The following is a 24652-nucleotide window of genomic DNA, read 5'->3' as shown; positions in this document are numbered from 1 at the left end:
ACTGCGTGTGAGTGGAAGTGCTGCAACCCTCCAGGAAGGCTGAGTAGAATCGGCGTACATCAAATTTACGTGTTTCGTAGCAACGATAACGGGCGAAACATTCGAATCGCAAGATATCATTTTGGACGTCTAAGATAGGCAAGTGTTATCTATAGTACGACCTTGTTGGGGGCCTCTTGCTCCTCAGGCTCGTTGAAGATGTTGATGCTCCAGCGAGGCTTGTTGGCAGTGTATGGCACGTTGTACCTCCTGCGACCCTGGTGCTCGTCGGAGAACTTCTGAATGGCGGCAACGTCCTCCTCATCAAGCTCGATCTCCTTGAAGTTCTCGGCGATCCTGGAAGGAGTAACTGACTTGGGAATAACGGAGTGGCCGCCGACCTGACTCCAAGCGAGGATGACCTGAGCTGGTGTGGCACCCTTCTTCTCAGCAATGGCCTTGACCTCAGGACGAGTGATGAGAAGAGGAATGTCGAAGAAGTTATTGCCGAAGGCAGAGTATGCGGTGATGTGGATGTTCTGTTCCTTAGCGTACGCAATAAGCTCCTTGCTAGGAAGGATGGGGTGGCGCTCGATCTGGTTTACGGCGGGAACGAGACCGGTCTGTTCAACCAGAGCCTTGAGGTTCTGGTATGTAAAGTTGGATACACCAACAGACCGAACCTTGCTCTTGGGGAGCTTGTTCACAGCCTTCCATGTCTCGCTGTTTGGCACTGAGTTGTCGATGTTGACCTCGTTGGCGTCGGCAGTCGCAGGGAAGAGATCAGAGTGAGGGTCCTTGCCAGGACCAAAGTTGACAGGCCAGTGGATAAGGTAGAGGTCGAGGTACTCAAGCTCAAGCTCGGCAAGTGTGTCATCGAGAGCAGCCTCGACGTGCTCAGGGTTATGCTGGGTGTTCCAGAGCTTAGAGGTGATGAAGATGTCCTCACGCTTGAGGCCGGGAACGTCCTTGAAGGCACGCTTGATGCCTTCTGCGACCTCTTTTTGGTTCTCGTAGCTGATTGGTGCGAAATTTGTTAGTCAACTTTCTCAAGCAAAGAAGTGTGGGGACGCGGCCATAGCTCCACGAGAGTCTCCACCGAGGGGCATCCCAGCTTCGACCTCTTCCGAGCTATGACTTCTGACTGGCAATTGCCGTAATCGCGCTGGCGCCTGCAGCGGCAGAACTTTCGAACAGATATTGGGAGGAGCGTGGGGTGTGGAAACGTACATCTTGGCGAGATCCTGAGAGGAGCAAATCAGCGAATGTTCACAAAGATCGTCAAAGATTCAACTGGAGCACAACGGCTTTCAAAGTCAAAAACGAATGCCGGAGCCACTTACGAGATGTCTGTAACCGATCTTCAAAGCCTCGTAGACACCGTTGCCGACCTCACCAGGAGCGGCTTGCCATGTGCCATAACCCAGCTGACTGTTGCGGACACGTTAACGGTGTTCTAGGAAAGTTCTTGCCTGGCAGTAGAACGTACGGGATCTTGTGGCCAGTGTTGAGCGTGAAAGTCTTTCCGGACGACATTCTGAAGGATGTGAATGATTTGAGGGCTGTAAACGGAGTACAACGAGGTATATGAGCCCTCATCAGCAGGCGCGGGGCGCCCCTTCTTATGCTTCGCATGACAACAACTCTCGGCCGTCACGTCGGCTCAATGGCGTTATGTACTCGCTGCGGGAACTGATCCATGGCGCGGGATGTTGTTCATAAACAGCAAAGTGCAGTACCGTGTTGGCTAGGATGTTTGTCTCAGCTGTAGATGGCGGGATAATTGTGTGCTCTCGCGACGACGAGATACCCCGCTGGCGTCATTGGCCCTGCGCGTAGCGCTTCCGTGGGGCTGGTCGCTCGGTAGGAAGCGTGCCGAAGACACCTCAACATCTCGACAGTCGTCTCGTCACTCACTTGTACAATGAGAGCCTCATGGAGCCTGCGCGCGTCTGTGGGAATTTCGTAGGCCGGTGATGCTAGTATCGGTAGAAATTGACGATCATGTGGCGCGAGTAGAAGACTTAGGACCGTCATCCGCCGTAAAGGTCGATGGGGCTATTCAGCACATGGCCCTGTCGTCAGGGCTCAACTGAGGTTCGTTCAAACGTCGTGGATCTAGGATACAGATATGATAGCGGCTCATCCAACACTCTGGTACCCAGGCATCGTCTCGGATTTGTTGTTGGAAGTATCAAGAACAACCGTTAGAAACAGGCTTCAATCGAATCGTGACTAATGGCATCCATCATTCGAAGTACGTCCAAGACTTCTTCGCGATACAAGAGGATCAGGGACAGCAGTCGCATATTGGGCGAGATGGATCAGGAAGTAAAGAAGGGATTGAGAAACACTCACGAGGTGGATCAAGCGTCACAGCCCCTTGGTAACGTTGACGTCATGATAAACAAACAAAGGTACACGGGGTTGACGGCGAGCGAGGAGACACTTCTGATCAAATTGGTATATGGAGTATAGCAGCAGCTCAGCTCACAAGGGAAATCTCCAGGACCTGTCAATGAACTCTTCTGTCCACCAGTAGTGCAACTCGACTAATCTAACATGTGTGCGTTCGGCTTTCTCTCACTTCGTGCCTAAACTGATTCGCAACGATTGCGTAGATCCTCGAAGTGTCCATCGCTTGGTTGTATTACGTTTGTTCTGCAAACCACGTGTGTGCTAATGCCTCCTTGGCCGTCAGTCTCCGCCTGGGATCGACATTCATCAGGCGCATGATGAGGTCCTTGAACTCTGGTTCTAAATCTCGTCGAGTGTCGAAAGGCCGTCTTGGGTTGTCCGTTGTGAATTCATTGGCGACCATGACAATGTAATGAGCCCAATGACTATCACCATAATAGTCGACCAATCCACGCACGCCATCAAGATCTGCGAAGTAGGAAATTTGGAGTTGAATGACAGCATCCTCCAGCTGTACGTCCGCAGGAAGCTGCTTTTTGTCGACTGCAAAGATGACGTCCTTAGTCAAGGCGTAGATGCACTGCAGTTGAAGATTAGGTCACAGAGTAACCGATTATGATCAACACTTACCATGATTCCGAAGGAGAAGATGTCTGTAGGTTTGCTCATCGGACCAGACATGTGTGCCTCGGGACTCCGCCACATCCAGTTGCCAAGTTGTCTTCCTTGTATAACGGAGCCTTCTGGTACGTATGCTCCACTCTCAATGTCGGCGATTTGCACCTGCTCAACTATGATGTCGTCTTTCGCCTTCTCCCAATCGACGAGGATGTTGTCAGGCTTGATGTCTGTATGTACAACTCCCTTCTCATGCAACGCAGCAATTCCTCGCAACACATCTCCCATAACGCGTTTTGTAGTGGGAAGTGCCACATCTTGCTGGAAGAAGGTTAAAAGGTTATCGCGAAGGTACCTATAGGCAAACATCGAGTGCTCGGGAATAGTGTCTTCGGGTACTCGAAGACAAGAGGAGTAGCGGAGGTCGTCGAACATGTCTTTGAAGTAGGTGAAGTCCTTCGGTGGGACGCTCTTAAGAACGAACTTCTGGCTGCCAGAACTGTACAATTTTAGCTATGTAAAGCTTAGGATCCCCATCTCCGAAGTTTTAACTAACGTTGCAAGATAGACGCGACCCTGGTTGCCTGGCTTGTCTTGCAGAATCTGTTCAACGAGGTAGCGACGTCCGGACTGACCAACGGCTCGAGTGAGCGCAGCCGTTCGTGGAGGCAGTGGCATAGTCATGAAAGACACCGGCGGTAGTGAGTGTTTGGGCGCAAGTGCGTTATGTAGGGTTATGACGAGCGCTACCCTTTTGGAGTGAGAAAGTGGGGCTCCGGCAGGCATGTATATGCGAAGTGAAAGCGCAGTTTGGAACCAAGTTGTGTAAGATGTACCTAGGTACGAGGTTGACCTACTCATGATCAAATACTATCGTATATCGTGGGTGTGTTGTCCGTGACGTCGCAATGTGCCCTAAGGTTAAATGGCAGGATGTCTGAGAGAATATGAGTCGGGGGCTTGCCTCTTGGGTCCTCTGGTGTATAGGTCATACAGCGAGGCAGTTCAGTCTATCTATATGCATTGACTCGCAGTTTAGAGCAGTATCTGTTGTAAGAGTCCTCCAATAAATGTTTCCGTGTGCGAGATCTAGAAAGAAACATGAATGAGTTATCGAAACATAGCTGATGAACTCAAGACGCTGTGCCAATTGCCAGCAAGGACTGGATGAATGCATATTTACTCGCTCATGTCCTATAGTCCCCATTGATGGTCACATACTCGTGCGAGAAATCGCATGTCCAGAAGACCGCTTCCTCCTTGTACTTGCCCTCACTGAGCTGGACCTTGATCTCTAGATCCTCCGCCTCTAGAATCTTCGCCGCCTGCTCCTCATCAACCTGCTCTGGCTCGCCCTTGACCAACAGCTTCAGCTCCTCACTCCCGTCCGAGGGAATGAAGCTAACACTGGTCTCCTCGGGAATGACACCATCGACATTTTCGGCGTATCCAGTGGCGCACAGAATACGTCCCCAGTTTGCATCCTTGCCATACAAGGCAGTCTTCACGAGAGGCGAGCGTGCGATGGTTGAGGCGACGCGGTGTGCGTCTTTGTAGGTCGCGGCATTGGTAACGCGGATTGTGACGAACTTGGTCGCACCCTCGCCGTCACGGACAACGAGCTTCGCGAGATCAATAGCGAAGTCAGTGAGTGTCTTCTGGAAGGCATCAAAGTCGGCGGAAGATGTGCTGTCGATGAGCTTGCCGCCAGCTGCGCCGTTGGCAAGGATGGCGACAGTGTCATTGGTGGATGTATCGCCATCGATGGAAATGCTGTTGAAGGACTTAGTTATAGCGGAGGTGAGTGCGCTTTGCAGAGGGCCGGCAGAGACTGGAGCGTCGGTGCAGATTACACCTAGCAGAGTTGCCATGTTGGGGTGGATCATGCCTGCTCCTTTAGTCATGCCGGCGATGCGGTACTCCTTATTACTGTTTGGCAACGAGAAAGTCTTTGAGACGAGCTTTGGGAATGTGTCGGTAGTGCAGATGGCTTTGGCAGTACCCAGCCAGTGCTCGTGTGTCTCGCCGAGGTTGTAGTATGCAGTAGGAATCTTCGATACGATCTTCTGGATGGGTAGTCGCTGACCTATGACACCAGTGCTCATGACAATGCTTCGACTTTGCCCATCGTCTTCGCCGTTGCTGTTGTTGACGAAGGCTTTATCGGTCTCCCTGCCCATCAATGTCGCATCCTCGATGCCGCCTTTGCCTGTTACAGCATTGGCGCAGCCGCTGTTGATGATGACGGATCTAATTCCTTCTCCCTTCCTACTCTTCAGTAAATTCCGGCTTACGGTAACGGGTGCAGCCTGGAACTTATTGGTCGTAAACACCGCAGCACCAGCGCAGGGTGTGTCAGACGCGATGAGCGCAAGATCGTCGAAACGTGTGTTTGAAGCTTTCACGCCGACGTGCGCGCTTCCTGCCTTGAAGCCAAGAGGATATGTGCCCGTGTTCGGTACGTACTTCTTCTTTGCGGCGGGGATTGCACCGTCACCTGGCGCTGCATAGCTTCGTGTCTGCGATGCAAAGATGCGGTTCGTTCGGGCAAGAAATCGGGGGTTCGGGCGGGCGAGAGACATGGTGAATAACGCAAGCCGTATGCTTAGCTATCCAAAGGGTATAGAGCTGCGTTGTAGTGAGCTCAATCGCTGTCGTCAAAAGACAAAACCACGCAATCGCAAATGACGCAGAACCAACGGTATTGTAGCTCCACCAGCTTCTTAAATGCCGGAACTGTGACTCAACTCAACAATTTGCACATACCTTGAAAGCTTTTGACGTGTAATCGCTCAATTGATAAGACACGCCTTACAATGACTCCAAGAAATGCAATGACTGTATGCTTTCCCGCTTCAACATTCCCACGTCAAGCGATGCAACTTCCTTTGCATCCGCTATCGGGCTTGACGACAACCTCAAGCTATTCCGTTTCTATCTTAGCGTCGTCTCTATCGCCTCTAGGCCCACAGCAGCAACACAGCACCCGACGTCGCTCCAACGAAGTAGCAAAGCAGAACGAGGTATCAGGTCACGACTAGTCGCTCTGGTCGGACGAAGTAAAACGAAGCAACGAAGATTAATGTTGCGATAGGTGAACTAAAGGGAATCGAGAGCCGCAGACCGACAGCCACATCCGTAAAGAAGGTGCAGAGGGCGCTGAAGGGAGACGTGTAGGGCAGATCGTGGATGCCATACAGTATCAGAGACTTCGAAGCTGCGAGGAGGAGGATTAGTGCAAGCATGCAAGATTCGATGAAGTCACGATGGCGGATCACGACAGCTTCACGGCGCATCATAGCTGGCGTCACGAGGGGCAGGAACACTTCCTGCTCGGCGATCTAAGTATCCATGATCATTCTAGGCCTTCGATGTGTCCTGCTCGTTGTAGATGAAAGGGAGTAAGAGCCCACTTTTGGTAGGCGCTCACAAGGTTCCTAAGGTCTGACTACTTCCGGTTGTCTCATCGTGGCTGCCGGAATAGGAGCAGCTATAGCATTCCCGAGTGTCATGATCTTGTCACTATGCTCTTACCTCGAAGTAGTGTTGGATGGGAACGATATGCTTCGCGTCGATACAGCGTGCCTGGGCTGTGTCCTTCGATCTGAGGCCGTCATGCTGTAATTCTAACATGTGAGCTGATTGTGAGACAAACCACCAAAGGTTTCTTGACTCGCAGGACCACTGCAAGCGGACTTGCATGCAAAGCACTCACAGTTGAGCCTCATGCTGACTCAAGTTCAGCCCATCGCCAAAAGCGGCAACCTGCTGACTGGGTACACGCTGTGCGCCGGAGTCCACAGCCCGGAGAACCAAAACGCACCACAGGGCATACTTTTTCCGCTTCATAACGTGATCAAAGCTGCTTATCACTCTTATAATACAAGCCTCGATTATGCAACGGGATGTCCGACGCAAAGATAGCTGGAAACTCCACATGAGCACGCATACCACCACCAGCCTCGTGGTCTGTATGCATGAAATGATCCTCGGGGATGTCAGGCAGAAACAAGCAAATAAACTCTCGTGATTAAGAGTAAATCATGCCTGTTTTCGAGACCCAACAATTGTTTCTTTGAGCCTGAAACGCGGCCATGCTTGTCATTGTTTACCCAAAAGTCGCGTCCGCCACAAGTGAGCCACACGCACTTCCCAAAGCACAGTTTGGCGGTTTCATGCGGGACATGGGGGCTGCGTAAGTCCGCTTTGGTCTGACACCCCACACAGCGATGGGGATCCCGGCAGCGCGGCGACGGACTCGATGGACGGCGGACAGGGCAAAGCGGCGTGGTGGATCTGAACTTGTTTGTTCTGGCACAATGAGAAGTTTATCATTTGAGGGTGCCCTAGAGGCAACGCGGCAACGCACGCTTTGTACGATCCAAGATTCTCCAACTGCACATCTTTATTGCGACTACACGCTATCACTGGTCTTTGTTAGACCTATTCCAGAACTTCTTTGGAACACACCAGCTATACATAGCGTTCTGCAAGGGGCAGCTTGTTAAATCCTGGGTGGCGCCGACGTCAACAGGTGACGTGCAGCCCAACCACCACGATGCGCTCGATCGAGCGTGTGGTACATATCGAAGGACGGTCCCTATCGCACACGGCAATTAACAATGTTGCGCGTGGCCAGCAGCCGCATATCCCTACATCATCACCATCGTCTCCCTTGCCAACAGTCAGGATACATCAGGCCACTATCTCCACATCTCAGCAGTTCACAATACCAACGAACGCAATAGAGACAAACAGTCCAACGATGCCAGCCACAATTACTGAGTCTGCAGCAAATCCACAAGAGAAACATGGCCTTTCGGCGAACTCCATCGCTGGGCTCGCCATGATCCCCATCGCCGTGCTATTCATCATTGCGGCGATTTTCATATATTTCTGGTTGCGCAAGCGTCGCAGACATGCTCCTGTCATTCGTCACTTGGGGACCACGCCTTCCCCACCAGCTGTACCAGAGAAGGATGTTGGTTCGCCGATCAATTCTTTCGAGTCCATATTCTGCGGAGGGAAAGTGCACAACATGGCTGCGATAAGCACTCCGATTGTGCACACGGGCTGGATCGCATCGTCACGTCCTCACGTATACCCTTCGGACGACTCGGCGGTCCATCACAACCCGTGGGACGACCAGCTTCCGAGGAACTCGGTAGACATAACGACAGCTAGTCTCCCAGCGCCAAAGGCAACAGTTGGGTCAGGGAACGACAGCCCTATCGATCGCAGTAGCCCGTTCAGACTGAAGAGAGGCGATACGAGGAAGAGGAGTAGTTTGGATCCAGATGTTATGAGTGCGTGGCCTGCGCCGCCGCAGCCAACAGCGCAGCCAGCTCCATTGCAGTTTTCACGAACAGGAAAGACCTATATGGAGCGTAGGTCCATCAGCGCGGAGTACTTTGCGCAGGAGAAAGTGAGCCGTGGGGCGCAAGAGTATTGGGAAAATATGGGACTTGAACTAGGCCCTGATCCAGGCCCGACGGTCAGGTCGCTATGAAGTGGCATGCGACTGTAGAACGGGTTTGAGACGGCGAGAGAGAAGGTTGGTGGCATAATGAAGGCACGATTAGCGCGGCGTTTGCATATTTCGGGATACCCTTGGGCAGGTTCATGGATCAACTCTCCTACACCTTGTATTGCGTCTGTAGAAATGTTAACAACTGAATGTAACTAATGACTGGTCCGACACACCCTCTGAAGTTCGCTCGTAGTAGTCTTTGTCGCTCATCGTGTCGTGAGGTCTTTCTCATCACCTCGGAGAGCTAAAATGCCAAATACTTCGCTGACTTCTGTGTCGTATGGTCGTGACAGCATCAAGCGAGTAAAGACTGGTCTCGCGTCTGTGCGCCGATCCATATGAAGGTAGGCTCTCCTGGTGTTTGGGACGGTCTGTGGATCGTGCAAAACCTCCATGTCTGCACAGTCGCGAAATTCTTCCTCAATCGCTCGAGGCACATCCCCTACAGCCACAGTTTACGCACTGAATATCCTGATTCTCCTTCATCTGCTCCTTTGGCACACGGCAAATGCATGTAGACCTGAAGTTCGTCTCCTTGGTCTGAATGCACCTGGTGCAACACAGCTTCTCGTAGCCCTGTTTCTTCCACTTGGCAATTAACATGGCGTCTGCATATCCATTCTTGAGCAGATAGTCGTAAAGCTGCTTGCTGATGGCCTCTTTTTCGTAGTACAGTTCGTAAATGTATCGTGAGCGCTGGTGGGTGATCTGGAAGATGGGCCAAGTCATCTCGTACTTCTTCTTGCCCTCGTGCGATGCATTCTCAGCGTCCTTCATCTTGTTCTGGAATTCGAGGAGTGTATCTTCCAGGTCTTCGAAGCCGTCTGGTGGGGCCTTCTTCGAGGCACGCGCTGTACGGACTGGGGGCATGTTTACGTTTGTTTGTCGGTGGGTTTATGGCAAACTTCGGCAGCTTCTTGGGTGCTTCGGACGGAACAGTTGAGTAGGTTGGACGTGTTGGATTGGTTTGTGTTCTCGCAAGGCACTCACTCATCCACAACTTTCAGAAAGCGCCGCCCGCAATGATCGCGCTAGCGAAACGCCAAGCAACTATTCCACCGAGCGACATCGTCATCTCATAGCAAGCTCAGTGAACACTCGAGCTGCGTAACACCGCCAGTATGGTCATCAACCCTACCTACCTTGCCCAGCGCACGCGCTCATGTATGGACTACTTCTGATACAGTCATTGGGAGGACTGGGGCGCTAACGCGGACACAGCGGTCAATTGGACCGATGCAAAGAAGAGGGTCATCCACAGCTACAGGGACTGGCTACGATCGGTACGTCTACCTTGCGCGAGATAGTAAGGGCTACGGAGGATTTCTCAGCAATTTCTGGGCGCGGGCGCTTCCAAAGAGAGGGATATGCGGACTTGGAAGAGCGGTTGGGTACAGGAAGAGGAAGCCGCGGATAATCACGCAGTGGAAGCTGACAGAATGCTATAGGCCCCCGAGATTCAGACCATGTACTCGCTGAACATGCCCGTCTCCACGCTTCGGACGAAAATCCGCCAAGAATTTGAGCGGCACCGATATGTGAACCAAGTGAAGACGGTGGATGTCCTGCTGTTCAACAGTCACCAGGAATTCCAGGAAACTCTCAACTACTGGAAGCAGCTGTCACACGTTCTCAAGTACTTCCGAGCGGAGGAGGATCCCAAGGCGAGACTGCCAGCGAACTTCATCAATGGATTCTTGGAGGTACGACATCCACCATCCCCTTCGTTGTCCACCACAAGCCACCCACAAATACTCATGATGAAAAACAGGGACGCAACTGATTGCACTTCACGGCCTGGGGCTAAGAGCGAACAAGACAAAGACAGCGTGTACATAGCTTTGTCACAATACCATTTCCTTTCTCGTGCGCCGATCCGTAGATGCTTTCCGTGAACGCCTGCAATGCAATGACTCATTTCACCCTCGTCTGAGCGAACCAACTTTCTACTGCTCCATCTGGTTGATAAACTCCTCTCTCGAGACGGTGAACTTCTCAGTAACGACATCACACATGTTCATCAGGTCCTCCAGCCCCTTCTCCAGGACTTGGTACACGCTGACGTTGTCTACGCGTTGTCAGATCATACTCGGAACATGCAGAATTCCGTAGAGCTTACCATATGTCTGAATGCGCAGATTCATCTTAGTCTCAGAAGGGTGGGGGATAGAGTAACCACAGAACTCAACATCAGGGCTAATTTTGCCGTCAGCACATACTTTCAACATGTCACAGTTCAGGTATGGCAGACTTACTTTTTCATGATAATGTATCTCAGTGCGTTGCCGAGTGTGTGATCCTCGCCATCGAACTGGAAAGAAGCGGCACTCTCAGTCGCACCCGCCAGCTGCACAGTATTAGTCCAGGATCTGGTCAAACATCCCGGATTAAACGTACGACGCGTATCCTATCGCGATCTATAGAAGCATCGATTTCCTCGCCATGCTCTGATGTAGGGTCAATGATCTTGGGCGCAACCTTCTCTTCTGTGGCAGCGGGCATTGTGTTCGTTTTCCTTGCTCTTCCTTGCTCGTTGTGTGGTCTTCCGATATTGAAATAGGAGCCGGTGGATTATGTGAAATTATGTGTACCTGGAAGCGTGACTTTGCGATACCAAAGTTTTCCACGGGCGCGTTTCGATCGGCGAATCATTGCTGGCTTACTTTTTTTCAGCCCTACGAAGCACGGCCTTCGGCCGATTGCGGTAGCCTCTGACGTGGGGTACGCCTCTCATCTTCACTTTTCTCTTACCTGCACTTCTGCAATTGGAAGCACAACACCACTGTAATCCTTAGTACACCATTGCATCCAGAATTGAACTCCTTATACCGCCACAATGCCGCGCACCGCATCTCTCAACCGCGATACCAATGAGACCAAAATTCAAGTCTCAATCAACCTCGACGGCGGCGAACTGCAAGCCTACGAGCACTCCGACTTTTGGGCCGCACTGGACAAGAAGAACTTGAACGGCGAAGGCGAAAAGATTGACAAGGATCACGCGACACAAAAGTCCACTTCACAGGAGATCTCCGTCGACACAGGCATTGGTTTCCTCGACCACATGATCCACGCGCTCGCCAAACACGCTGGATGGTCGCTGAGCATCAGAGTCAAGGGAGACCTGCACATCGATGACCACCACACCTCTGAGGATGCGTTTCTCGCGCTCGGTACGGCGTTCAAGGATGCGCTGCAGGGCTCCACTGGTCTCGCACGCTTCGGACACGCATACGCGCCTCTTGACGAGGCCCTCTCGCGAGCTGTCATTGATTTGAGCAACCGTCCATACTGCGTCACGGATCTAGGGCTGAAGCGGGAGAAACTTGGCGACTTGAGCTGCGAGATGATCCCCCACTGCCTACAAAGCTTTGCGCAGGCAAGCGGGACAACACTACATGTCGATTGCCTGAGGGGAGACAACGACCACCACAGGGCTGAGAGTGCGTTCAAGGCGCTGGCTGTGGCTATCAGGCATGCGACGACAGTGGTGAAGCAGTGGGAAGGTGAGGTCAGGAGTACGAAGGGTGTACTTTATTAGGTGCACGAGGATCAACGATACGAACGATATATACATGAAATGATCTAGACGAATACACAGTGTTGTGTAGTTCACACCTCGTCCGGTTTGATCATATATTTACAAGGAGACTGCCGATACATTCATGCATCCACTGACGGGGTATATCCAACAAATATAGGTGCATCGCCTGGAACGGATTCGCAGGATACGAGTACTCGGCTAACGGCCAGACATTACGAGAATATAGCCGAAAGACAAGCAATAAGCCTGAGGTATCGCTTCAATCTCCAGAAAGATAGGATCAATTCGACAACTCAACGCTTAACCAGGTGGAGCCGCGAAACTGGATCCAAGTAGACGGACCACAGTCACTTGACATCGACACCTTGCTAGTCTACACTAATGACAATTTTTCCGTGGAACTTGCCCGATTCCAGTCGATCATATGCATCCTTTGCGTTCGCGAAGGCGAATGGTCGATCTACCAATAACGCATCAAAATGAACGTTCCCTTTTTCTAAGTAACGGTTCATCTCTTCGAAGTCGTCTCGAGTGCCCATGGCAATGCCCCTAAAAGCTTTAGCCCACGCATATGGATAGGGAATCCGGAAAACTTACTTCAGTTTGGCCGCCTTACCCATCAAGCTCATGATATGGCTCGGCGACCAATCAGCGTCAAAACCTGCCAAGAAACCGACTAATGAAACAGTGCCGCCTCTCTCGCACAGAAAGTTGATATCCTCCATGAGGGATTTAGGTCCGATGTTATTAACGACAAAATGAACACCTCGTCCGTTCGTAAGTCGCTGGATTTCCGCTGCTTGATCAGATACCATCTTGTAGTTGAGTCCCTGAATCTCGGGGCTGAGCTGCTTAATCGCAGCAAGTTTTTCGTCAGACGACGATGTAATAATGGGTCTGATACCGGCTGAGAGACACAATACGAGTGCAAACATGCTAACACCGCCGGTACCTACCAATTGTGAGCAGATAGTCATGTCTCAGGTCTAAGCAATCTCACCTTGGAGCAGCGCATAGGCACCTTTCGGCACGTTCTTGAGCCCATCGAGCGCATTCCACGCAGTTACGCCTGCGCAAGGAAGGAGTGATGCCTTCGATAAAGTTAGACTACATCAAAGCCTGTCTCTCAGTTGTGGCTTACCTCTTCCCAAGACAAATGTTCAGGCATCTTCACTAGATGCTCCTCGTTGAACACAGCATACTGTCGCAACACGCCCATCGCGTTCGTTCCAACCCCAACACTGGTCCCGTCGCTTCCTCCCTCATACGTCTTCCCGAGGCTAGTGTTTGGACACACCCGGTCTCCGACCAAGAACCTTGAGACTGCAGACCCCGTCGCGACGACCTCGGCTGCAGCATCTGAACACGGAACACCTTTGTCCAGGATGTCCATTGGATAGACACCGTTCAGCATAGCGATCTCGCGGTAGTTTAGGGACACGGTGTGGATCTTGATAACTACGTCATTGGGATCAAGGGTGGAAGGGAGAGTCTCGTCATCCGTGCGGATAATTGTAAGACGATTCTCTGCAGTACCTTTGAGGCCGCTGCGACGCCAGGCGGAGTATGTCGAGGGATAGGCCATGATGAGATGATGCTTTTGTATCAGGCGTGTGACGCAAGGTAGTTGATCTGGTGTTCGAGAAGACGAACAGTAACACGTATATATAGGGGTTTATTGTTTCCGTCAATTCTTGTCCGAGAAAGCGTGGTTGCAGTTTCAAGGTACGTAGGCGTAAGTAGGCAACTTGGGGGCATTAGTAAGATCTCCTGGAGCTGGTGCGTTATGCCTAAAACGTCCAAAGTGGGTCTTTCTTCATGTGTGTCATTGGTCAGACTAAGTTTGAATAGTGTAATGTATGTATGGGAAGAAAGTTGCAGAGTACTGTGCAAATTTAGATATGACGGGGATTTGCACTATCGAAAATGAGATTCAGTGTACTTAAGCGATGGGTACTTATGTGATAAGTACTCAAGTGATGGGCAAGACAAATCATACCTCTATCAATGCTGCAGTGCTGTCAACGTGAATTGATAGATTCGACTTCCCATCACGCTTTCGAGGCAATATGCACATCCGTTCCGCAAGCTTGTTACGACAGCTTGTATCGAGTCTCTTTAGCTTGTCTGCTTGTATGATATTATGGCTGATACTGCAGCATATGTGTTCCGTCCACTTAGGCAGTGCTTGCCGAACAACTCGCACTCTGCTTCACACGGCGACCGTCGCTGACAGTCTTCTCCTGGGATGCTCAAAACATTCTGCTCAGACAGGCCATGTGCGACCACATTCGAATTCACATAGACCTTTAGGTTACATCACAGGACTGTTACTAACCGATCCCGTTCAAGCGCATACAGTCTAACAAGAAGCTCGATGAGATTGCTGATCCTTCTTGTGAGATGCTGCATTTTGCCAAATGACTGGTCGGACGTGCCTAGGTGGATTATGCAGCCACGTGAAGGGTTGAGAAGAGCTGTGCAATGATGGAGGGCGATAGCAAAGCGAAAAGAAAATACGACACTATGGCTGAGAAGTCAGGTGAAGATAAAGTAAGCAGCTAACCAATAGTATGGACCGTCCTTGCTTCGTACCCGCTTGATATTCACTAACCCACGATGTGCCCACTGATGCATACAGTGCCCTAAAATCAAACCATGCTTCTGGTATACACAAGCGCCAGACGCCTTACAATGCATGTGAACCGGGGCGCATCCCGCCGGCCTTGTCCCTGAGTCTCCAGCTCGATGCTCCTCTTCAAGCTGCGCTACCCTGGCTAGCTTTCCTGCTCTCGATCTGTGCCTTCAATTGCACCAGATCTTGTTCTGTAGCTTCGAACTCAAGCGCCTGCTTGACCCACTGCTCCGCCTCTTCCAGCCTGCCCATCTCAAGCAAGCACTTTCCTCGCCTCCACCAAGCCTTCGCGTTTCCAGCCTTTTTCATTTCTACGCTTGCCTCTGCGTCTACCGAGCCCTCGGCCCAATTTTGTTGTGCCATGTTCGCCTGCGCGCGGTTGCTCAACAGCCCAGAGACTTCTTCGCGTACCAGACCAGACGGCTCCCAGTGGGGGCGCTGAAGCGCCATGTCGACTGCGAGAGTGTATAGCTTGACAGCAGCACCGGGGTTGCCCTTGCGGAACTCGGCGTTACCAGATTCGCGCAGCTTGCCGATCTGTGCTGAGCGCTTGGGGTTGACGGGAACAGGGGGTGGTGGCGTGCCTGTTGGGGTCTCGACAGTGAGAAGGCCACGGTGGAGTGCGTTCAGCGCGGCGAGCTCGGTGTTGAGGGCGTTGTTTGCGGTGCCTGTTGCGCTGACGGTACCTGTGGCATCGTCCATGTGCAGGGGCAAAAGTGTGAATGTTTCGGCGGCTTCCATGGTGAGCTCAAGGTGTCTTATTGGTGTCGAAACGGTGTCTGGATCCCTATGTTATGCGCGTGAGTTTTTGTGCATTGATCTGGGGTAAGGACACTTGGTGACATCGGGTCGCGCCTTATCGATAGTGACCGCACGTGTCTTCCGATTTCACTGACACCTGATCGCTCTACGAAGTACTCATCTTCTTCTCACTCGCTTCACCTGCACCCGTCAATCAGGATCTGTGCAAACTGCTCCTGTAACATGGTTAGGTGTTCAGTCAATCTGGATTGCCTGATAGCTTCCAGGATGTGGAATCTGCTTCCGCCACTCCGCACCTCACCCGTTTGCGACTGACCCTCTTTCGCCGTGTGTCTACAGCTGGAATGGCTAAGGCCCATTTAAAGAAGTGTTGCAGGCCTGGCTGGTGGGGGCAATTTCTCATACACGGAACCATCCAAACAGTATTCATTGAAGCAAGTTTAATTCCTCGCGTCCCTCTTCATAATTCTGGACATCTGTTTCGTTGCCATCAGCCTCACGTTCGAACAGCTTTTCTACTCTACGCCAAGAAACACATGCTATTGTCTGTTCATTTGTTTGCTACGAGACTACATGCCTAGAGTGGTTTGCTTGCTTCTGTACCTTCACTTCTTGCGCTCACGCGTAGTCACGTGGACCTGACGCGCCCTCCCTCTATAAGTGTGCCCACCGCACCTTCCTCGCCGCACTTTACGTCACCAACGACCATCGACTCAACCACCTGGCACACCACTCCTTCATGGCGAGACGAATCGTCAAGGTCATGTTTGGCGGGCAGGCAGCAAGCTTGCTTGTGGTTCTGTCCTCATCACAGCTGTGCTCCGCATTAGCGGATACAGTCCGAACGCGTCTCCCTACGATTGCCTCGAAGCTGGGCTTAGCAACAACGGATGGCCTTCACATCAGCCTTCACCTGGAAAGCGAGACTGGTCCCATGCTTGACCCTGAAGATCTTCTCTGTGACGTTCTGCTCGATACTAAAGAGACAATATGTGCAGTCATTGTTGTGCGTGGTTACTTCACCACCAGGCGAGACTGTAAATAGGCTGACTTTACTACCTAGCAAGCTCAGGTAAACTCTGGCGTTTCCAGGACGCAGCCTCAGCCGCACATTGGGTCCGACGACCAGCTTCGCCTCCGTGTCGTAACGCCAGAGCTGGCTCATGAACATCACAATGTCGACACTATTGTGCCCACAGCCCAGATATTACCACTCTCCACTACGCTTCTGGGGCTACGTGCTGCCGTCTGCCAACATCTGAATGTTCCTACGGGAGACGAGGCACTCCAAGAACTCGACTGCAACTGTAGTGCTGCACAGCAAATAGACTCCAATGCAGCACTGAACGAGTGTAGCGCTGAGAACTCGGACGCACTCCACACTCTTGTGGTTGTCTACGAGGATAACAAAGTCACTGTCGTTCCGATAGAAGAGCCTACATTGGCCTCCATTCAACGTGCGGCTCGAGTGCAACTGCAAGACAAGGCCACAGGCAAGCTCCTTTGTGCGCTTGGAGGCGTAGCTGCTCGCAACGCGCAGGCTGGAGATAGTGGGCGATATCTTAAGCTTCCTGTGCTAGCTGTATGCTCTCACCAGTCGCACCGTCACCATGAGGAAGATGATGGTGCAGAATCTGTCGCTGCGATGGACAACCGTGGCCTAACTCTCGATCTCCACATCTCCGAGTGCCCTATTGACATCACAATTCACAACAAAGATGTCACGATCGAGGCAGCAGGTCTCCATGACTGCGCAGTTGATGGCGTCCTTACTATCTTTGCCGTTCAGCGTGTGTTTCCTACAAACAACAACCACAAATCAGGTAGGTCAATCTCTAGTGAGAGTTTTGGAACCGCCTACAGAAATGAAAGTGTACTGAATCTATACGCAGGAAGCGCAAAAATTGGTAAGGCTGCAATCTTCCAGAGGCAGCATGCTTGGGAACACCCTCTGGGTCAGTCCGAGCGCGGTCTAGCCAACCTGCTATCAACACTGCGCAAATTTACAGACATCACTTCTGGTAGTAACATGAAGGAACCTCAACAAGATGCAGTCTTACGCATTCTTCATCTCATGACTCGATTCCCACCAGCTGTACGAACAGCATACGTGCTCATGCGCGGAGAGACCCCACAACCTTCCGAATGCGCTGCGTTATCTCAGTGTCTTTACGAGATTCTGAAGGATGTCGTCCCTCTTGCTACCGTCCACAACAACCCTCAGCGCCTCTTCGAAGGTTCTCGTCTGCTATTCGGGCTGATACTAGGCAGAGCTAAGACGTTGCGAGTATCTTCTTCCAGCAGTGAGAATAGTCTTCCGTACACGAGCATGCAGGTACACGATCTCCGTAGTGCAGTCACTATGCGGCCTGTTCGGGGACCGGCAGTGCAGTCAAAGATTGGCCTGATCGACGTGGGGCTTTATGATGCCTTTGCTGAAAACGGTGTCATCACTTGGATCAACGATAACAACACTGGGATGGCCACCTCGGTTGATCAGAAGCTGGCTAGGGTTGTGACGCTTGCAGGTGGCATGAAGACTAAAGTTGTAACTTTCAACCCTGACACTGTCGCCCTCACCACGCGCTACCTTGAGAAAGGCATCAATACCGTCGTTGCGCAAACAGAGATTTCGAACCTTCAATATCTCGCTTCAATGTGCAGCAACAACCATTTAAGCGTCATTCCTCCCGCAGACCTCCCATCTGCTTCTCCGCCAGTGCTCACTTTGGACCGACAAGGTTTTCTATCCGTTTACGTCGGTCGCGAAGGGTGCGGTCAACCCGGCAGGGACATTCTTATGTTCAGGCCATTAACCGGAGAAGAGGCAATCGATGTGTCCGTCATCACACAATTGCTGGTGCCTGTTCTCGCACATCGCAATGTCGATGGTACAGCCGTGTTCGAGGCGTACGGAAGCCACGACCGCTATACCAAGGATCCAGAAGAAGCGGTCGTAGTGTGCGTCGATCTATCTAGCAGTATGGGCTCTCGATGTGGGTTTGTTGACATTGAGGAGAGCGAAGACGCTGATGCGTCAGTCAATCGCGCTATTCATACCGCCACACCAGCTACCACAAGTTTGCAAGTAGAGCACCCGGGCAGCGAGCGTTTGGCGCTAGATGAGCTAAAAGGTATTTTCGTTTGACTACCAGAGTGACAGACGGCGCTGACCTCAAGTAGAGTATATTCTTGCCCATGACTCCTTCGAGGATATGCTGGTCATCGTGCGTGCAGGCACCGAATACAGCCATCGCCGGCAGAACGCAAGTCAGGTGCTAAAGATTCTGGGTCAACTTCACCAGCAGCAAATCACAGAGAACACCAAAGAACTTGAGGTTCTCAGACGAAGGGCTACTCACTCGTACAATCGTGCGTTGGCGGCGTCGTCTGAGCGTGATTTGTTCACACTCTCAAATCGTCTTCTTAGGATGGAGCGGTTTGCCGACCCTCTATGCGCTTTTCTTACATACCGAGCTGAAAATGCGGGCTCTCTCCCTGGACTGGAGGTATGGCGACCCGGAGCATCTGCACCGGTAGCCACCCCACAGCAGTCGAATGCTCACAATGGTCCCTTTTTTGAGCTGCCCACGGAATTGATCTGTCCCATCAGTAATGAGCTCATGGAAGATCCCGTCATGACTGTCGATGGCTTCACATATGAACGGAAAAACATCGAGCGATGGTGAGCCTTCAGTGCGCTGTTATAGTTCTCAAGCAGTATTTGCTAACGTGGTGTCTTAGGCTCCACACCAAGAGGACTTCGCCGCTTACGAACATTGAATTGTCCAGCACCGACCTCCGTTCTGACGCGCGATCTAGGCAGGAAGTTGATGCTTACTTGAAGGGCAAAGACATATTTGTGGCAAAACCTGCCGCAAACATGCAGACTGTCTCAATCAAGTCACCACTTGGCTCATATACAATGGAGCTTCCACACTCGCTAACGCTGATTGACTTGTACGCTCTGGCGTTTCGCCTTACAAAGGGCCGGTACCCCAGGTTTGAACTACATCACAGGAATGCTTCCTTGCCATTTGCCCCTCGGTCACTTGAGACGAGTGTCGCTCCTGCCACTGATGTTTTCGTTGCTCCATTAGAGACTACAACTCTACCTTCATTTGACACGCCAGGCGATATGTACCTGGTCAAGGTGTACAGCTGGAACAACCGCTCGACGCCAGTGTGCTCGTATTGGGAGCCTAGGAGTGCAACAAAGACTTTGGAATCCGTTGTGTTTCGATACTACCGGCACATGTTCTCCAAGAATGCCTATGCATTAGTCGAACATCCATTCACAATATGGCACGGCATGCGCGATGTGGGCGACGGTTACTGCACCGCTTCCTGCATAGCACACTGGAAAGCAGTCTCTGAGCTCTTGAACCTTTCGAATGCAACTGGATCTGTGAACGCGGAATCGGCGTATGACAACTCTGATTCACCTACAGATCTTCGTACGTACTCCACGACGGGTCCACTGGTACTGAAGTTGGCACTTGGCCCTTCGCCTGCACCTCCAGCTGGTCAGCGCAAGACACTCAGTCGACTGGAAGTTCTGAAACAAATGTTTGACGCTTTTATCAATCGACTGCTGGCCTACAATTTTCGGACTCATGTCGGTCTCGTTACATTCAGCTCCACTGTATCCGTGTCGCAGGACATTACACATGCCATCGAGGATTTTCGTCACCAGTTGAATAACATGATCCCAAGAGGTGATACTGCTATCTGGGATAGTGTTGCGTTGGCGATGGATCGGCTGCAGCAGTATGCTTTGAAGTATCCTAAGGCAAGACTACGTATCATCTGCATCTCAGATGGCGAGGACAACAAGTCCAGTCGACTTGTTCATGATCTTGCATCACAACTTGTTAGCCGCAACATCGTCGTAGATTCTTTCTGCTTAGGTCAGTCACGATTTGCTGACATCAAAGCTTTGTTTGACTCACTTTCACAGGTAACGAAAACAACACTGATCTTCAGACCCTGTCATATGTGACTGGGGGTTACAAGTTTGAGCCAAGTAGCCTGGAGGAAGCAATGGCGATTTGCGAAATGGAGCCTGTCCTCTCTTTGGCCGATCGACCTGTCGCAGTGCTGCCACGCATCTCTTCACGCCACGCGGGCAACGCGCTCTATCGCTTCCAAAAAGCCAAGCAGTCGATTTCTGTGGATCATGCTACACGTGATGAGTTCCCGCAGCGCAAGGTACACCCTCAGCTTGCAGGCTCGTTTGTCGAACTGAAAAGTTTTGCGCGACATGCTCCGCAAGCACGGTCAGACGGTAATTTACGACTGAGTCGCATTCATTCCGAGATACGTACTTGCGGAGCCCTCGTACACCCGCATTACGACATCTACATTTGCGAGGAGAACTTCGGTTTCTGGAAGATTGCTATGCAAGGTATGTGCTACTATATCGACCGAAGCTGACTGACCATATCCTAATTATGCTAGGCCCGCCGGAGAGCACATATGCAGGTGGCACGTTTCTACTCTATGTAGAGATGGGCGCAGACTATCCCTTATCACCACCGCAGGCTCGCTTTGTAACGTCTGTGTACCACCCCAACATCAACCGCCACGGCCGCATTTGTCACTCGATCCTTGACCGCAACTGGACCGTTGACACGACGACCAAGGATGTCATCGACACGATCTACTCACTCCTGTTGGTGCCCGAGTTCAGTGATCCCATCAACATTGTCGTTACCCTAAACTACCACTGGGACGAGGTTCAGTTCAAGGAGGAGGCCCAACGCGACATCAGCAAGTATGCCACTAAGACGAGGGCAGAGTGGCGCGCGGAAATTACCGGATAGATGGCTACGGGAAGCGCGTGCACGTAATGTTACGATGCAATTATGGAGTGTGGACGTGTGACGGGATATGCACATGGAGAAGGTATGCATCGCGCGTCTATAGTAAAGCTAGACTCTCCACACGTCATCCGCATCAACAACGATTTTTTCGTGAAGAATCTTTGTGTCTCGTATCTGTCATCGCTCCAGTCTATCTATTGTCTGTCATAAATTTCTAACGTGTTCCACCACCGAGCCGCGCACCCCACCGAGCCGCGCACTAAATGCAACTGTCTACATTTAAACCTCAATAACTCAACGCTACAACAAGGTATAATAGTGCGCAATGGCTTAAATTAATTGCCTGATTCTACTGCATCTTTCTTGCATGTACGCTTGTTGTGTCCTGTGTTGCCACACCTTCTGCAGTGGGGAATACCCCTGCTGCTAGCACCTGCCTGCACTCTCTCCTCACGCCTCTCGGCCTCAAGTTGAACCTCAGCATCCCGTTGGGTAACTATTGCTTCTGCCTCTGCCTGTGATAGAGTCCCTCCCTTCTGAATCCGCTTCTTCTTACGCTTTTTACGCTCTGAGGCAGCCTGATTTGCTTCTTCAAGCTTAGCTATTCTAGCTTCAAGCAACGTGTGTGAGTGTACCTTCAAAGTTGACCCCTTTTGAACCTGCAGCACCATCTCAAGAATAGACTCAGGTGAGGAGCTCTTATGGTCTCTTATCCTCTTAAGAATCAGCGTTGTTTGAGCCTCTATTTCCCAGGCGTTGCTTGGTGTTTTAGGCTGCCAAGGGGTACTCCCAGGTATAGGTGGTGTTGGTGTACGAGGCTTCACTTCAAGCCTTGATAGTACTACCTCTGGGTTATCTGGGACTAAGCCAGTTGCTCTGAAGCTTGATAGGATATTGCCCTTTGAGAAGGCTTGGTTGAATACTAGGGTAAATGCAGCCAGGAAGGCTTTCTTGTCGATATGGTTGATATAGCAGTTTGCCAAGACTCGGATCTCCTCCTTGTACGCACGCTTTAGTGGGGCAAAGCAACCCACATCAAGCGGCTGAAGGATATGTGAGGTATGGGGGGGCATACAGAGGGTGATAATCTTGTTCTCCTCACACAGATCTTGGAAGGCAAGTGACTTGTGGCTCTCGTGGCCATCAAGTATTAGCAGCCTATGACTACCCACTTTCTTAGCCTCTGTATGCTTAATAAAGTGCTGTAGCCAGGCAAGCCCAAGCTCATTTGTCGTCCATCCATTATTACTGACTCCTATTCTCCAATCCCAAGGGTTGTGATACCAGGCCTGGTCGTGGTTCTTGGCTTTGAAGATGATGAAGGGTGGGATAACCCACCCTACAGCGTTGATGGCGGCAATCAACGTTACCCACTCCCTATCACCAGGCTGAACTCCAAGTGGCTTGAGGCGCCGCTCAGAGGCTGTTACTACCTTCACTGACCCCCCAACCCCTATCTGGAAGCCAGTCTCATCAAAGTTGTACGTGTCTTCATCCAGGATGCCATACTTGGCTTTGACGTTGCGTACAAGATCAAACCAGGGGCCTATAATAGCTGGATTGCTACAGAGGACTCGCTGGTGATCACGAGTTCGAGTTACTTGAGATTTAACCTCAGGTCGGCGTTGGATTAGCCTGTAGGCCCAGTTCTCTCCAACGTGAGTACCACCACGCTTAGCTAGTAGCTGGTTGGCCATCTCACGTACGTAGCTAAGCGTAGGGGCAAAGCCTCTAGCATCAAGCTTCCTAATGTACTGTATAACCACCTCCTCTTCATGCTTGTGAAGCCTTGATGAGTTAGCTTGGATATCGCGTCGTGAGGTTATTCCAGCGCGTCGGTTGCGGAGGGTGGTTTCAGGCACGTTGTAGATGGCAGCAGCGCGTCGCTGGCTTAGTGACGCGTCAGATCTGAGGGCTTGGATAGCAAGGATAATTCTATCTTCAACAGGAAGCAATTCAATATCACGTTGTTGAGGCATCATGATAGTAGTAGAATGTGATGAGGTCTTGGCAGAGGTGCGCGGCTCGGTGGGGTGCGCGGCTCGGTGGTGGAACACGTTACTTCAAGACGATTCTACCACTTACTATTCTTGCCCTGCCCGCTCTCCTGATTGTCCTTCGAATGAAGATGCAATGCGGACCTGTAGAATTTTCATATAGCCTATCCGATCCGTACGCTTGTACCGTGCTCTCATCACGCTCTACAAGACGCTCGTTAATCCAGGCCCACACTAAGTCCACACACCAGACTCGGACCACCACCTACTCCTTACTGTGCGCTCCTCCTAATCATCCCCACGCGCCCCTTGCGTCCCTTACCCAAATATCCTTGGCAGCCAGACCTTGACATTCTCATACACTAGAAACGTCACCACTGTCGTCGGCACCACCCGCAGTGTATTCGGCACCACACCCTTATAGAATGCCCACACCCCCTCATTCCTATACGTCTGCCGCAGTACATCCACCACTCCACTATATCTTGCCGCAGCCTCATACTGCTGCAACCGCGCACGAATCGGCTGGTAGGGGTAAGTAATCGCACCCGCGAGCAGCTTACTGCCAGCGCTCATGTACACCGTGTCCCAATTCGACACTGGGTCAGCGCCACGGCTCGCCCTCATCGTCTCGTACAAACTGAACTGCACAGCGCCATGCACCACGCCCAGCGACGCCGGCACAAAGCCCGCCCACAGCCCGCGCAGCCCGCGCGTCGCCCACACATGCGCGAGCCCCGCGCGCATCGACGGGTATGCGCCCGCGCGGTTGGCGCCGCGCTCCAGCATGCGCGTTTTAAGCACCCACACGGGGTTAGTGCAAAACGCGGTCGCAAGGCCGGCAGCACCGCTCGCTGCGAAGAATTCCGCGCTGCTGAGCGGCAGGCCGGTGGCGTTGTGCGCTGCTAACGCCTCCTTTGCGCGGGCGTAGAATAGGAAGTATAGGCCCCATCCGAGGCTGTTGCCAAGCAGATTGGGCCAGAGGCCGCGGTAGAGGGCGAGGGGGCCGCCTTCATCGCGGACGATGCTGCGTAGGATGTGCAGGGAGGCGCCGAGGCGCGGGCGTGTGGTTGTGGTGAGCTGGAGGCGGTTTTTGAGGAGGTCAAGAGGATGCGCGGCGAGGCAGGAGACGATGCCTGCAGTAAAGCCGGCGGTTGTTTCGACAACGGAGGCGGGGAGGGCGGAGCGCGGGGCGGTGGGGCGCTCGTTGGTCATGGGCGGGACGGCGAGGGGCATGACGGGAGTGCGGCGTGCGGGGGAGGGGGGCGCATGCTGAGCGACTGGGAGTGGAGGTTGAGACGCCAGGATCGTGACGGCAGAGAGCGCGGGTGTGTTATGGCATAG

General features: G+C 52.0%; 13 protein-coding genes across 13 annotated transcripts; 4 read left to right on the top strand and 9 right to left on the bottom strand.

The window, feature by feature from the left end:
- Positions 1 to 149: 149 nt before the first annotated feature.
- C7974DRAFT_414778 (NADP-dependent oxidoreductase domain-containing protein) lies at positions 150 to 1515 on the bottom strand (the record flags this gene model as incomplete). Its single annotated transcript, XM_046143835.1, has 4 exons — positions 150 to 996; positions 1210 to 1223; positions 1323 to 1410; positions 1469 to 1515. 4 exons carry the CDS (start codon positions 1513 to 1515, stop codon positions 150 to 152), a joined length of 996 nt encoding a protein of 331 aa, XP_045995491.1.
- Positions 1516 to 2629: 1114 nt separating this feature from the next.
- Positions 2630 to 3693, bottom strand: C7974DRAFT_457023 (kinase-like domain-containing protein; the record flags this gene model as incomplete). Its single annotated transcript, XM_046146041.1, has 3 exons — positions 2630 to 2977; positions 3028 to 3514; positions 3572 to 3693. The coding sequence occupies 3 exons, from the start codon at positions 3691 to 3693 to the stop codon at positions 2630 to 2632; spliced, it is 957 nt and encodes a 318-aa protein (XP_045995490.1).
- A 252-nt stretch (positions 3694 to 3945) lies between these two features.
- On the bottom strand, positions 3946 to 5888 carry C7974DRAFT_216266 (bifunctional ornithine acetyltransferase/N-acetylglutamate synthase protein-like protein). Its single transcript, XM_046137073.1, has 2 exons — positions 5782 to 5888; positions 3946 to 5643 (listed from the first exon to the last, which is right to left on the bottom strand). Exon 2 carries the CDS (start codon positions 5595 to 5597, stop codon positions 4203 to 4205), a length of 1395 nt encoding a protein of 464 aa, XP_045995489.1. The 5' UTR covers positions 5598 to 5643; positions 5782 to 5888; the 3' UTR covers positions 3946 to 4202.
- C7974DRAFT_397681 (uncharacterized protein) lies at positions 5869 to 6607 on the bottom strand. The gene has a single exon (XM_046142226.1). It carries the CDS (start codon positions 6312 to 6314, stop codon positions 6042 to 6044), a length of 273 nt encoding a protein of 90 aa, XP_045995488.1. The 5' UTR covers positions 6315 to 6607; the 3' UTR covers positions 5869 to 6041.
- Positions 6608 to 7780: 1173 nt separating this feature from the next.
- On the top strand, positions 7781 to 8524 carry C7974DRAFT_414774 (uncharacterized protein; the record flags this gene model as incomplete). Its single annotated transcript, XM_046143834.1, has 1 exon — positions 7781 to 8524. One exon carries the CDS (start codon positions 7781 to 7783, stop codon positions 8522 to 8524), a length of 744 nt encoding a protein of 247 aa, XP_045995487.1.
- A 441-nt stretch (positions 8525 to 8965) lies between these two features.
- On the bottom strand, positions 8966 to 9415 carry C7974DRAFT_315025 (cell cycle control protein cwf14; the record flags this gene model as incomplete). The annotated part of the gene is made up of 1 exon (XM_046138488.1): positions 8966 to 9415. One exon carries the CDS (start codon positions 9413 to 9415, stop codon positions 8966 to 8968), a length of 450 nt encoding a protein of 149 aa, XP_045995486.1.
- Positions 9416 to 9666: 251 nt separating this feature from the next.
- Positions 9667 to 10328, top strand: C7974DRAFT_414772 (uncharacterized protein; the record flags this gene model as incomplete). The annotated part of the gene is made up of 4 exons (XM_046143833.1): positions 9667 to 9709; positions 9767 to 9828; positions 9994 to 10248; positions 10317 to 10328. 4 exons carry the CDS (start codon positions 9667 to 9669, stop codon positions 10326 to 10328), a joined length of 372 nt encoding a protein of 123 aa, XP_045995485.1.
- A 163-nt stretch (positions 10329 to 10491) lies between these two features.
- Positions 10492 to 11047, bottom strand: C7974DRAFT_315526 (DNA-directed RNA polymerase; the record flags this gene model as incomplete). The annotated part of the gene is made up of 4 exons (XM_046138513.1): positions 10492 to 10613; positions 10665 to 10741; positions 10801 to 10892; positions 10943 to 11047. 4 exons carry the CDS (start codon positions 11045 to 11047, stop codon positions 10492 to 10494), a joined length of 396 nt encoding a protein of 131 aa, XP_045995484.1.
- Positions 11048 to 11261: 214 nt separating this feature from the next.
- On the top strand, positions 11262 to 12272 carry C7974DRAFT_216163 (imidazoleglycerol-phosphate dehydratase-like protein). Its single transcript, XM_046137071.1, has one exon. The coding sequence runs from the start codon at positions 11382 to 11384 to the stop codon at positions 12084 to 12086; it is 705 nt and encodes a 234-aa protein (XP_045995483.1). The 5' UTR covers positions 11262 to 11381; the 3' UTR covers positions 12087 to 12272.
- C7974DRAFT_216169 (uncharacterized protein) lies at positions 12272 to 13774 on the bottom strand. Its single transcript, XM_046137072.1, has 4 exons — positions 13231 to 13774; positions 13090 to 13180; positions 12687 to 13041; positions 12272 to 12638 (listed from the first exon to the last, which is right to left on the bottom strand). Exons 1-4 carry the CDS (start codon positions 13672 to 13674, stop codon positions 12458 to 12460), a joined length of 1071 nt encoding a protein of 356 aa, XP_045995482.1. The 5' UTR covers positions 13675 to 13774; the 3' UTR covers positions 12272 to 12457.
- Positions 13775 to 14516: 742 nt separating this feature from the next.
- Positions 14517 to 15594, bottom strand: C7974DRAFT_425822 (uncharacterized protein). Its single transcript, XM_046144494.1, has one exon. The coding sequence runs from the start codon at positions 15463 to 15465 to the stop codon at positions 14848 to 14850; it is 618 nt and encodes a 205-aa protein (XP_045995481.1). The 5' UTR covers positions 15466 to 15594; the 3' UTR covers positions 14517 to 14847.
- Positions 15595 to 16146: 552 nt separating this feature from the next.
- C7974DRAFT_216154 (uncharacterized protein) lies at positions 16147 to 21326 on the top strand. The gene is made up of 7 exons (XM_046137070.1): positions 16147 to 16492; positions 16550 to 17309; positions 17379 to 18620; positions 18670 to 19171; positions 19231 to 20396; positions 20447 to 20893; positions 20947 to 21326. The coding sequence occupies exons 1-7, from the start codon at positions 16226 to 16228 to the stop codon at positions 21309 to 21311; spliced, it is 4749 nt and encodes a 1582-aa protein (XP_045995480.1). The 5' UTR covers positions 16147 to 16225; the 3' UTR covers positions 21312 to 21326.
- A 2008-nt stretch (positions 21327 to 23334) lies between these two features.
- On the bottom strand, positions 23335 to 24652 carry C7974DRAFT_397668 (solute carrier family 25 protein). Its single transcript, XM_046142224.1, has one exon. It carries the CDS (start codon positions 24542 to 24544, stop codon positions 23627 to 23629), a length of 918 nt encoding a protein of 305 aa, XP_045995479.1. The 5' UTR covers positions 24545 to 24652; the 3' UTR covers positions 23335 to 23626.

This window comes from Boeremia exigua (assembly GCF_020726555.1).
Source record: "Boeremia exigua strain MPI-SDFR-AT-0100 chromosome Unknown C7974scaffold_8, whole genome shotgun sequence".
Lineage (NCBI taxonomy): Eukaryota > Fungi > Ascomycota > Dothideomycetes > Pleosporales > Didymellaceae > Boeremia > Boeremia exigua.
This window is presented reverse-complemented; position numbering and strand designations above follow the sequence as displayed.